This window comes from Nicotiana tabacum, chromosome 22 (genome assembly GCF_000715075.1).
Source record: "Nicotiana tabacum cultivar K326 chromosome 22, ASM71507v2, whole genome shotgun sequence".
NCBI classification, from domain to species: domain Eukaryota; kingdom Viridiplantae; phylum Streptophyta; class Magnoliopsida; order Solanales; family Solanaceae; genus Nicotiana; species Nicotiana tabacum.
The window spans coordinates 37,929,641-37,943,654 of record NC_134101.1 but is presented as its reverse complement, the minus strand read 5'-3'; the positions used below and the strand labels follow the sequence as shown (position 1 = coordinate 37,943,654).

The window sequence follows — 14,014 nt, the reverse complement described above, 5'->3', positions numbered from 1 at the left end:
TCCGCCTCTGTTGCTCGCAATCTGACAGTGAGTTACTGAATGAACAGAACAGTTCAAATTCCGCTAATATATTCATGATAAAGACATCAATTTTAGGTTCTTCATTTCCTATAAAAATCGAAGTGGTACATGCATGTATGTTTTACTGCACAACGTTAAGCTCCACAATACATACAAAACATGGTCTAAAACAAGTAAAAGTACAAGATTCAATTAGTAGTATTGACTTAATAATAAAATACGACAAAGGGGTCACAGACAAATATTAAACCCCCTGAGACGAAGAATAAAAATTTGATCACTCACTTGTGTTACAAACGTGATCTTAAAAACCCTAATAATTAAAGTGAGGAAAAAAAGGTTTACAACCAAGACCAACCCCAAAAAACCTCTAAGAGTGACGCAAAGGTTTAGTCCAAAGCTTATTAGACATAAAAATGAAATCCTAGTAGACGTTATTAATTGCATAATTACAAAAGAGGGCAATTAATTAATTATTAGCAAGGTTAATTAAGGTCATTCATCTCTTTGGTAATGGCAGGAATGCAGCTAGTACTTCTTGCAATCCCACCTTTCTTTGGGATAATTTTGTCCCTTGGACTAATAGATTTGGCTCTGAGAATTCCCTTTCCATCCCTGTTATTCCTCTTCAACATTTCCCTCATAGCCTTAGCTTGATAAAGAACAGGATAAGCCCTACCAAATTTATTAAACTTGCTACAAGCACTCATGTGACTACTCAATGCTTCTTCATTCTTTCCTCCATTCTTTTCTGCTTCTTCTTTCACTGCTTCAGAACACAGCCCACATATCCACTTCCCCGAATACTTTTTTCGAACTTTATCGATGTATTCGTGTGTGAATTCTTCGCTCATTCCACAGCACTCGCATTTTGCATTTTCAACTTCAGATATTGGGGGTAGATTTGAATCAATGATAGACTCTTTGCTCATCCACTCGAACGAGATATCGGACATTGTCCTTTGTAAATTATCGTTTGAGAGTCGAGGGGGCATGCTAAGGTTTTTTGTTCGGACGTAGGAAGTTGTAATTGGCTCTCCATGTGGTGCCATTGTGTTAATTTTCGACCAAATAATATTTCAAGAAAAATGATAGGCTTAGTTCTTAAAAGGATATAATTATGGATGAGGAAGATGAAGATGGGTTGGCTTCTATTTATAGTTGATGGTTTTATTGTTTCATGTTTTGCAAGTTGGAAGCCGAAAAGAAGCTGTGGACCATATAGACTGAGACGTCACTATTGAATCTATCTAAACATTAATTGTACTCATGAAAATGCGCTAGATCTTTCAAGAGGGGCTAGATAGCTAATACTCCCAATGATAAGTGATTTTTTATTTTTATTTTCAAGCAAATTAAAAAATTTATATTTTAACATTAATTAACAATTAAATTGATCATATTAACCTTTACTATATATTTCTTCACATAAATACTTTTAACACATACTCTAACACTATTTACTTCCAGGGCAATGCAGGGAAAAAATAATTAATGCATTCTCTATTAACAGAAAGGAAAAAACTTTGGCTGCTTGTTCATGTGCGTGATGTGATGCTTGCTTGTATTTTTGTTTTGCTGTTAACTTACTATTTTTAGGAAATAAAGTTCTATTGTGGGGTAGCGGTGAAACTAGAATTTTATCAAGGGATGTTAAAATGTAAAAAAATAGATATATCGAAAAGTTTAGGGGGGTCAACGTATAGTAAATATACATAAAACAAAAAAAATTATCTAACAATGCAATATAATTTTCTGACGAAGGGGTGTCGATTGACGCCCTTGGTTGGACGAGGGGTGAGCTGGGCATCAGTGCCATGTCACCTACCTCAACCATGCATGTTTTAAAGATTTTGAAATTATATATCACATGAAATTATAGAGATGTGGTAATAATGTCCGGTAACAAAAATGAGATCAACTTGCCACCAGTCACAAGTTGTCGTTGTTCGACCATTCAAATTAAGTGGAGTAGTAACCTTACAAAGTAAATGCTATTTCATTGATCATCAAATCAGCAGATACATATACATCACAACATCAATGTCTTCCTGTTAATTCCCGTGACACTGTAGTTATCATGTGGTATAGATTGAGCTAATTGTTGCTGTCTTCAGCTGATAAGCCCGAATTTAAAACTTATGTGTTTGAAATTTTAATCTGTTTAATTAACTTAGTGAGTTCTAAATTAATAATTTACAGATGTTTAATGATTATATGAAGATAAATACAGATGATTACAGCTCCGCCCTTGGCTGTCTTGATGTAATTGTTTGAGATAGTTATTGTTGAGGTTTTTTGTTTTTAAGATGAAATAGTCTTAAAATGAGGGTGAATGGGAAATGGAGGGAAAATGAAATTTTTGAGTAAAATTTTAAGTTTTCCCCTCTTGACAATGAGACATTGTCCCATATTGGAAGAGGAAGAGATTTTTGGTGGGTATATATATAATTGCTCTTCTTCTAACTCTTAAAGAGTTAAGAAGAAAGCAAGCCTCGCGCCGCCGTCGTCGTCGCTCGGCTCGGCTTCGGCTTCGGATTTGGTCAAATGATCGATTGATTGATTAATTTTTTGGACCAAATTTATTTGTTAATAGTAAATATTAACGTAAGATTATCCGCATTTGTAACGGATATTTTTCAATCCGTGTATTGACCATTTGGCAGCCGCCTAATGCTCTTCCCGCCATGAATGTGCTTGCTCCACAAACAAGCTAATGCTTGCTCCACCATGGAGGGTGGACGTTTGGTCTTCTTCAACACTGGCTGCTATATATATGTGCAGCAGATGTTGAAGAAAAATACTCAACACACAAACTGAAATCCTGAAATCGCTCAACAGATTTGGCTATACATTGCACTCCTTCCTCTCAGCATTTCCATATGATTTTCTGAGTTTCTACTCCTTCGTTCTGCATTGTTTTAACTTCAAACAAAGCAACTGTAAGTGTGATTTGCTACCGAACTTTGTGTTCGCTGAAACACTGGGGTTTGAAGTACCGCTACACCAGTGTGTGATTCGTTCTATCCTGGGAGGAAATAATCCATTACCTTGGGTACTAGGAGGGGATTAAATTCCTTAAGGAAACACTGTGAATTCAGTGGGCTCGAATTAATTATTGTTTCATTATGCTAACTTATATTTTGCAGAATTATTATTTACAAATACAGCAATATTGGCGGGAATAACAATCTTAAGGAATTTAATATTTATTTCTGTATTTGTGTTATTCTTATTATTCTGCAAACTAAAACCTTTGTGATTTTGTGTACTCCCGTTTTGGAGAGTAAAGCCTTTGTGGCGATTTGTTGGAGATTAAAATCTACGTGATTTTTACTCTTGTTTGAAAACGTGTATTAAATGTTTGTTTGTGTCATTTTTTTTTTAACAGAAAAAAAATGACGACTGAAAGCGAAAACCAAGCTGTTCCGATGGTGACTGCCAATGCATCGACAAGCCGAACACCGGCGTTGGCACCGGCAGAAAAACCCAAAAAAATTTTCGGGATTGATTTCAAGCGCTGGCAGCAGAAGATGTTCTTCCACTTAACTACGTTATGTCTACAGAAGTTCATCAAGGAAGATGTTCTTGATCTGCCAGATAAAACTTCAGAGAATGAACGCTTTCTCGTGATTGAAGCGTGGAAGCATTCTGATTTTTTATGCAAGAATTATATTCTTAGCGGACTGGATGATAATCTGTATAATGTATACAGTAGCGTGGAGACGTCAAAAGAATTGTGGAATGCGCTTGAAAAGAAATATAAAACTGAAGATGCCGGGATGAAAAAATTCGTTGCCGCAAAATTTTTGGACTACAAAATGGTAGATAGCAAGTCTGTTATTACCCAAGTCCAGGAATTGCAAGTGATTATTCATGATCTACTTGCTGAAGGTCTTGTCATCAACGAAGCATTCTAAGTAGCAGCAATAATTGAGAAGTTGCCTCCGTTGTGGAAGGACTTCAAAAATTATTTGAAACACAAACGAAAGGAAATGTCCCTTGAAGATCTCATTGTTCGGTTGAGAATCGAAGAGGACAATAAAGCTGCTGAAAGGAGAGGCCGTGGAAATTCAACAATAATGGGAGCAAATATTATTGAAGATAACAAAAAGAGGAAGAAGGCTTCTGGTCCAAAATACAACCCAAGCAAGAAGCGGTTCAGTGAAAACTGCTACAACTGTGGAAAAACCGGATACAAATCTACGGAGTGTCGTGCTCCGAAGAAAGACAAGCAAAGGGGTTAAGCAAACATGGTAGTAAAGCATGATGATGTTGATAACTTGTGTGCCATGCTTTCTGAATGTAACTTGGTGGGAAATCCTAAACTGTGGTGGTTTGATTCAGGAGCCACTCGCCATGTTTGTGCAGTTAGAGAAGCTTTTGCTACTTATGCTCCTGCTGGACCCGGAGAGACAGTTTATATGGGAAATGCTTCAACAGCAAAAGTTGAAGGATATGGGAAGATATTTCTGAAAATGACTTCTGGCAAGGTCATGACTTTGAACAATGTCCTTCATGTTCCCGAAATGAGAAAGAATTTAGTCTCTAGTGGACTTCTTGTTAAGCACGATTTTAAGTGCGTTTTTGTGCCCAACAAGGTTGTCATTAGTAAGAATGAAATATTTGTAGGAAAAGGTTACCTCACTGAGGGCCTTTTCAATATGAATGTAATGGTTGTGGAAAACAATAATAATATTTCTGCTTCTTCTTACTTACTTGAGTCAAATGATTTATGGCATATACGCTTGGGTCATGTCAATTATAAAACCTTGCGGAAAATGATTAACTTGGAAGTACTGCCCAAGTTTGAATGCGAAAAATCAAAATGTCAAACATGTGTGAAATCTAAGTATGTTAAACATCCTTATAAGTCAGTTGAAAGGAATTCAATTCCTTTAGACTTAATTCACACAGATATTTGTGACATGAAGTCAATACCATCTCGCGGTGGAAAGAAGTATTTCATAACTTTTATTGACGATGGTACTCGATATTGCTATGTTTACTTACTGAATAGTAAAGATGAAGCAATAGACGCATTCAGGCAATACAAAAATGAAGTTGAAACGCAACTTAACAAGAAAGTAAAAATGATAAGAAGTGATAGGGGTGGTGAATATGAATCTCCTTTTGAAGAAATATGTTTAGAATATGGAATTATTCATCAAACAACAGCCCCTTACACGCCCCAATCTAATGGGATTGCGAAAAGAAAGAATCGCACATTAAAGGAGATGATGAATGCGTTGTTGATAAGTTCTGGTTTGCCACAGAACTTGTGGGGGGAAGCCATTCTTACGGCTAATCGAATATTAAATCGAGTGCCCCATAGCAAAACACAATCCATTCCATATGAAAAATGGAAAGAGAGGAAGCCCAACTTGAATTATTTTAAAGTGTGGGGGTGTTTGGCAAAAGTGCAAGTTCCTAAACCCAAAAGGGTAAAGATAGGACCGAAAACCGTTGATTGTGTTTTCATAGGATATGCGACAAATAGTAAAGCATATCGATTTCTGGTTCATAAATCAGAAAATCCCGACATTCATAATAATACGGTTATAGAATCAGATAATGCTGAGTTCTTTGAAAATATATATCCGTATAAAAAGGAATGTGAGTCGTTTGGTGAAGGATCTAAACGACCTCGGGAAGAAACAAAAGAAAGTACATGTAATCAGGAGGATCCAAGACGTAGTAAACGTCAAAGAACGTCTACTTTATTTGGACCAGATTTTATGACTTTCTTATTGGAGAATGAGCCTCAAACATTTAAAGAAGCTATGATTTCTTCGGAATCATTATTTTGGAAAGAGACAGTCAATAGTGAAATAGAATCCATATTGAACAACCATACATGGGAATTGGTTGATCTTCCTCCTGGAAATAAACCTTTGGGTTCTAAATGGATTTTTAAGAGAAAAATCAAACATGATGGCACTATTGATAAATTCAAGGCAAGACTCGTAGACAAAGGGTATAGACAACGAGAAGGTCTAGACTACTTTGATACATACTCTCCAGTTACAAGAATTACGTCCATACGGATGTTAGTAGCATTAGCTGCAGTTTATGGTCTTGAAATTCATCAAATGGATGTTAAGACGGCCTTCTTAAATGGAGAGTTGGAGAAATTTTTTTACATGGAACAACCTGAAGGGTTTGTGGTTCTAGGTAAAGAAAAGAAGGTATGTAGACTTGTTAAGTCTCTTTACGGACTAAAACAAGCACCCAAACAATGGCATGCGAAATTTGACCAAACAATGTTATCAAATGGTTTTAAGATAAATGAATGTGATAAATGTGTGTACATTAAAAATGTTCCAAATCACATAGTCATTGTTTGCCTATATGTGGATGATATGTTGATAATGAGTAATGACATTGCCAACAGCTACTAAGCGTATGCTCAATAGCAAGTTTGATATGAAAGACTTGGGAGTTGCTGATTTAATTCTGGGAATTAAGATCCATAAGACTCCTCAAGGTCTGGCATTGTCACAATCTCATTATATTAAGACAGTACTTGAAAAATTCAAGCACTTGGGCTTTAAAGTTGTAAAGACTCCAATTGACGTGAATCTTGCATTAGCAAAGAATAAAGGCCAAAGCATATCACAATTGGATTATGCTCGTGTGTTGGGATGCTTAATGTATATTATGAATTGTACACGACCAGATATAGCTTGTGCTATAAGTAAACTGAGTCGATATACGAGCAATCCAGGCCAATCTCATTGGATGGCAATGAAACGAGTTTTGGGATATTTAGAACATACCCAGAACTTTGAATTGCACTATAGTAATTTTCCTGCGGTGATTAAGGGATACTGTGATACAAATTGGATCACCGGTTCAACTGATTCTAAGTCCACGAGTGGATATGTATTCACTATTGGTGGAGGAGCGGTATCTTGGAAGTCGTCCAAACAAACATGTATTGCCCGCTCTACAATGGAGGCTGAATTCATAGCCTTAGATAAAGCTGGTGAAGAAGCTGAATGGCTCCGGAATTTTTTGGAAGACATTCCATTTTGGCCCAAACCGTTGGCACCAATATGCATACATTGTGATAGTCAAGCGGCAATCGGAAGGGCTGGGAGCGTTATGTATAACGGTAAATCTCGTCATATACGACGAAGACATAAAACCGTTAGGCAATTACTCTCTAGAGGAATTATCACAATTGACTATGTAAATTCAAGTGATAATGTATCGGATCCACTTACAAAAGGCCTAACTAGAGAGGTAGTTGAGAAATCATCAAGGGAAATGGGGCTATGGCCGAGAACAAGTCATTGTGGTGTTAACTCTACCTAGAAGACTGGAGATCCCAAGATCTAGGTTCAAGGAGATCAAACAAAGTCATTAATGACGGTTCAACATTGTCAAATAAAATTTTAGTCCGTTCTCGTGATGAGACAATGTTCAGTACCAAGGATAAAGCATTAAGGCTTTTTAATGATTTTTAAATTTGATACGGGGTATATCAAATAGTGTATCTACAGGATGACACGTTTAGGAATCACCTATGTAAGTATGAAGTGTTAGCCGCTTCAAGGAGAACTTTGTAAGGCCAGTTCTCTATGCACTTATGAAATCAGGCGGTGTTCATGGCTGAAACGAACACAACAATGAGAACCAAAGACGGTTAAGGGTTGATTGTGTGACTTATGGTTGTCTAGATATACACCAAAGATCGACGGTTCAAAGATATCAAATCTACCGATTGACCGAGTATATCCGACATAAGTTTACTACGGAAAGTTCAAAGGGAAACCTACTTATCCAGATGCGATTAATCCTTGCTTGTAAATCACACGGGTTTTTCATGCATACTTCCGTGATATAGCCATTCCCCATTCATGTGGGGGATTGTTGAGGTTTTTTGTTTTTAAGATAAAATAGTCTTAAAATGAGGGTGAATGGGAAATGGAGGAAAAATAAAATTTTTGAGTAAAATTTTAAGTTTCCCCCTCTTGACAATGAGACATTGTCCCATATTGGAAGAGGAAGAGATTTTTAGTGGGTATATATATAATTGCTCTTCTTGTAGCTCTTAAAGAGTTAAGAAGAAAGCAAGCCTCGCGTCGTCGTCGTCGTCGCTCGCTCGGCTACGGCTACGGCTACGGCTACGGCTTCGGCTTCGGCTTCGGCTTCGGCTTCGGCTTCGGATTTGGATTTGGATTTGGATTTGGATTTGGATTTGGATTTGGTCAAATGATCGATTGATTGATTAATTTTTTGGACCAAATTTATTTGTTAATAGTAAATATTAACGTAAGATTATCCGCATTTGTAACGGATATTTTTCAATCCGTGTATTGACCATTTGGCAGCCGCCTAATGCTCTTCCCACCATGAATGTGCTTGCTCCACAAACATGAATGTGCTTGCTCCACAAACAAGCTAATGCTTGCTCCACCATGGAGGGTGGACGTTTGGTCTTCTTCAACACTGGCTGCTATATATATGTGCAGCAGATGTTGAAGAAAGACACTCAACACACAAGACACAAACTGAAATCGCTCAACAGATTTGGCTATACATTGCACTCCTTCCTCTCAGCATTTCCATACGATTTTCTGAGTTTCTACTCCTTTGTTCTGCATTGTTTTAACTTCAAACAAAGCAACTGTAAGTGTGATTTGCTACCGAACTTTGTGTTCGCTGAAACACTAGGGTTTGAAGTACCGCTACACCAGTGTGTGATTCGTTCTATCCTGGGAGGAAATAATCCATAACCTTGGGTACTAGGAGGGAATTAAATTCCTTAAGAAAATACTGTGAATTCAGTGGGCTCGAATTAATTACTGTTTCATTATGATAACTTATATTTTACAGAATTATTATTTATAAATACAGCAATATTGGCGGGAATAACAGTTATTAGAAGGTCTCCATCAATCACATATTAATATGAAGACTAAAAGAAAAGTGGGGGTTTATGTGAGGACCATAACTTGCTATTGAATCAACTTCAATGCATGGAAAGTTTTAATCATATGGTTACTGTACTTCGACGACGACGACTTTTGTTGTGGCTTATATTTGATGTCTAATTATAAAGTCACCATTTATTATGGAACTGATCGATATCGACTAAACGTTGTAAAAAAGAAAATATCTGCCTTGTGTCTGATTATGTCCATTTCCATTCTTCTCAAATTTCAGGTGGTCGTGAATGTATGAAGCTTTTAGCTAGTTGGATGCGCTGTATAGTGAGAAAAAGTTAATCATTAATGGTTGAAAACCAAAAAAAAATAAAAAAAATTAAATTAAATACAAAGTGTAAAAATACTCTTAAAAATAAAAAAGGTTTACTAAGTTAACTAACTATTTAAATGAGATATATAAACCAATCAATGTGCAATTAAGTGCATTTAATAATGTTATTTTCGCAATTGCTAAAATTATTGCTATAAATGGTTTTTTAAAATCATTTCATCGCATCCCAATTTACTGTTCTAAAATTGGATCTTTTTCTTTATAAATGTGATTAAATGTATATGTGAGATGAAATGACTTACAAAATATAGTAATAATAAGGGATTGTAACCCAAATAGCCGGTCATATTTAATGTTTACTTTATCTAACCGGTATACATAGATTATACAGTAATTATATATAGTTATACATATATTGTACATGAATTATATATATATATTATACATCGCTATTTTAAGTTTAAGAGACTAGTGGACGGTTATTTGGGTTAAATCTTCTAATAAGGTAGTAATAAAGCAATTTGGGTATTCAACATCAAATGGTCAAGGCCCAAACTTTATTGGACATCATGTTCTATGTATTGGGTCTATTACAAGTTAGCCCATCATGATATACTTATATGGGCCTCAAAAGCGTAATGCGTTGGGTCACTTCCCTTTGAGGTCCAGAAATAAATGATTCCGGGTCCATTAAGCGTTCAACATTTACTAAGTGGGGGCAAGTGCACAGATAACCATTCTCAGAGATGCTATTTAGAGATTAACCAATACGTATTTTGTCTTGAAATTTTAAATTAAAAATCTTAAATTCAAGACAATTCAGGATATTTTTGTCTAGAAAAATTAAACTAAAAAGCTGAAATTTAGGACGTACTGGCTAATTTCTAAAGAGCACCCCTTTAGAGTGGCTATCTGGTGTCATTACTACTGCAAAGTGACCATTTTAAAAAAATTTAACTTGTTTAAAGTGTAGAAAGTATAATTTTCTTTACGTTATATGCAATTTAACATGTTGTATCATGTCGTCTGCCTAATTTTCTAAATTAATCATTTCTCTAATTATGGCGATTAGTTGTAGTCATCCTTAGGTAAGTTGAACTCTTTCCTTGATATAATTAACAGGAGTTGGAAAAACCAAACTATATGTCAGTGGCCTCAGAAATGAGCTCTTGTAGTGGAATTAAATTGCACCTTTTTTAGCTATTGAGTTCTCTTTTAGGAAACACTTTAATAAAGTTTATAATTTTTGGAATGGTGCCAAAGCAGCTTTTAAATAGAAAACGTGAAATTAACAATTGAGAATTTACAAGAAGGCAATCTTAATTAGTGGTATAGTGGCCTTCTTTTTGATAGCCAATCCAAACCTGGGTATAGGCTACAGAAGTACAGTCCAAATGCAAAGTACATCTGATTTAGGTAAACTTAATTGATCGAGCCAAAGGTCATTGCAAATCTTTTTCCTTTTCAAACCAATATGGCCTAGAATAATTGGCACTCTTTTTGGTAGATCAATTTGAAAAATATTCAAAAAGTGCAAACAAAAGTAAAAGAAGGAAACTACAACTTACTAATATAAAACATTGAACGCATGCTCCCTTTTGGAACTTGACCATCCCCAAGCATGGAGTTTAATTTCGACATCCCCTTTTTGACTATGTTGGTATTTGTTTTTAATATTTCAGTTGTAAACAGCTGTGTCGCAAACAGAGGAGAAAACTTGACCGAATTATGAGGTACTTGAACTAATACGTAGTAATTTTTGTTTTTGTTTAAATTTAAACTCTAATATTTTTGTTCATTCATTAACATTAAACCCTTTGGGTGCTCCACGTCCGAAAACATTGCAAATAGTACTGACCGCCATTGAATTGAAGAGCTGGACTTGGACAGCTATTTTGTGAAGTTATTTGATATTCGGTGAAAAGTAATGTGCATTCGATTCTTTTATCTATAGTAGTAACAAATATATCAACTCTAAGCTAGCGAACAACCTAACACGGTAAAGTTATAAAAATATTTGCACAAAAAGAAAAAAAGAAAAAGAATTTAGGGGTGCCGGTGAATTTCTGGCTAACCTTTCTAACACGGCAAACTTAGTGTATCAGGTACGTGTTGGGACGAGTCAAGTAGCTTTTAGCTTAGACCTTATATTAAAATATTTAATGGCAAAACAATAACTAAAACAAATTGTGAAATCATAAATTTCAAATTTTGACTCTATCTTTTGAAATTATAATTTTAATTATGTGTTCACTACCCGAACTAAAAGAATCTGGTGAATTTGCAAGCTGGAAATGGAGAGTTATAATTGATGAAATTAAAGGATGACTGAGGGCTGTAAAATAATGGTAAAAATATGAAAGACGAACTAAAGTACACGTTCTTTATTGTTTTGACAATTTCTTTTTTCCACAAAAAGAAGAATTTCCGCCCTAGGGTAATTTGAATAGAGGGTTCATTCCTTTCTTTGTTTAGAAGAGACAGCTGTTAAGGCTTTTGGAAAACCTCCCTAGCTAAGTAAATCTTTTCAACGGTACTAACAAATTAAACAACTAGGGTAGTTTTGGAAGCTAGACGACACTTATACTCCCTCCGTTTCAATTTATGTGAACTCATTTGACTAGACACGGAATTTAAAAAAAAAATGGACTTTTAAACTTGTGGTGTAAAATGAGGCACATATATTTTGTGTAGCTATAAATCATTGCATAAAGGTAAATTGTTTCTAAATAAGGAAATTGGTCATTCTTTTTGGCACGAATTAAAAAGGAAATAAATTCAAATAAATTGAAACGGAGGGAGTATTATTAAACCAGCAGCGATACAGAATGGAAAGGATAAAAGGACTAACCAAATGCGAACTCAGAATTTAAAGTTTATGAATTCTAAATTTGTCATTGAATTCATAGTTTTTATAGTTACTGGATTCACAATTGAATATTTACACATATTTAATGAATTCTTTAATACAAATGATATTCGGTTTAAAGTATGCATATTTGCATTGTGCTCATGTCTCGTAGATTTCGGATGCATAATATAATGATTTGTGCTAATTTGTGGTATTTCTATGTGTAGGAATCATCCGGATGCAATTTAGGACGAAAGTGTGCGAATTAGAGCGAAAATGGGAAGAAAAGGCAAAATGGCCCAGTTGAGCACCACATGCAGCATGGGGGCGCACAAAACAGTGTGTGAAGAGGTTGAGTGCTAGGGCCAGGGCCCCACGCTGCCCTGAGCACTCAAGACGCGGACTTGTCCTATATCGCCGGAAACTTGATTATTTCGGCCCTACACACTCCCAACTCGTATAAAAGGGGTCCTAAACCTATTTTGGAGGGGGGAGGGGGACGTTTTTGAGAGAAAAACATAAGCACAGAGCCGCCGTGGAGGCCGAAATTCATCAAATTCAATATTTCTTCCGCAAAACTTAGTAATTTTTATGTTTCTTTATATGATTTGTTGTTTTGCTACCATGTCTATGTGGAGATAAATTTCACGTTCTAGGGTTGTGGTTCTTTCATGAATATTATTATTCGGATATTGATTTTGCTTTCTTGATTTATCATATTGGTTTATTTATTCAACCTTGCGCTTAATTATTTGATTGTTTGATCACCAATGAAATACTATTTACGAATCTAGAGTTGAACTCGAAAGTGGGAATTCTAGATTGCATATAGAATTAAATAGAGCAAGTTCTTGAACCTGGGTATCGGGGAACAGATTCGCAGTTAGGATAGACATATACCTAATTGCCTTGCATGGTTGATGTACATGAATTATAAATGCGTTCTTGTTAGTTCTAATTCCATAGACATATAGGCGTTAGGCTCGCTTGAATAGGTAAGTAAGAACTCGACATATTCTTATGAGTAATATTAACCCTGTCAACCAATGAACTAGATGAATTAGTCAGTCAATTCAATTGAAGAATACAATAGGAATGTTAGATAACCTATAACCATAGATCGTTTTCATTACATTGATACATAAAAATCTATTATTCCTTTGTTTAGAGTTCATTATTTGTTTATGTTTATTTTAATTAGTTTAGAATCAAATACTTCTAGGTTTAATTCTTGTTTAGATAATTAGGATAGTCTAATTTAGTTAATAATTAATCACAAGTCCTCGTGGGTTCGATATTTGACTTCCAGTCACTTTATTACTTGACGGTCTCATATACTTGCATGTGCGTTTGGCCGCAATAACAAATATAAAATATAAACAAAAGCTACTTGGGTCCGTCCAAACCCGTAACTTATTACTCTCCCCTTCGCCCCTAGGACCAACCAAATTTAAAAGTGTTGACTGAATTCTGTTCCTATTTTCTTCACAATTTAAAAATTGACTCGGCCTTCCTTTTTGTTGATTACTTCAAAAGTTACGGAACCAAAATATGCGAGTTTAGCTTCTGTACATTATCAATGAGCATGGCATGGTTTACCCCAACGTGGGACTTTTCGGTGTAAATTCGGATTTAGTCGGACCTCAATGTAGGTACCGAAAAAAGGGTTGAAACAAATAAAAATAAAAAATTTATGTTAAATAAGTTATTACAACTGGTAAATGGTAATGTAAACATCTTTTATACAGTCAATATATGAAATTTAAATCCAATAAGAAAAATATGTTGACAAGAAGGTGCATATTTTATGCATAAGCTGCTCAGCATATTCGGTGGCCTAAAATAAAACTTAAAAAGGAGGCCTTAAATTTATTTTTTTGAAAAATAATTCATATATATAATTTTATTTGAAGT

The 14,014-nt window shown here is 35.3% G+C and overlaps 1 protein-coding gene across 1 annotated transcript; it reads right to left on the bottom strand.

Moving 5' to 3' along the window:
- Positions 1-506: 506 nt before the first annotated feature.
- LOC107760437 (uncharacterized) lies at positions 507-1,073 on the bottom strand. Its single transcript, XM_016578482.2, has one exon. The coding sequence runs from the start codon at positions 1,071-1,073 to the stop codon at positions 507-509; it is 567 nt and encodes a 188-aa protein (XP_016433968.1).
- Between the last annotated feature and the right edge of the window lie 12,941 nt (positions 1,074-14,014).

Coding starts and splice junctions, on each gene's coding strand:
- LOC107760437 (XM_016578482.2), bottom strand. CDS start 1,073: ATGGCACCACATGGAGAGCCAATTACAACTTCCTACGTCCGAACAAAA.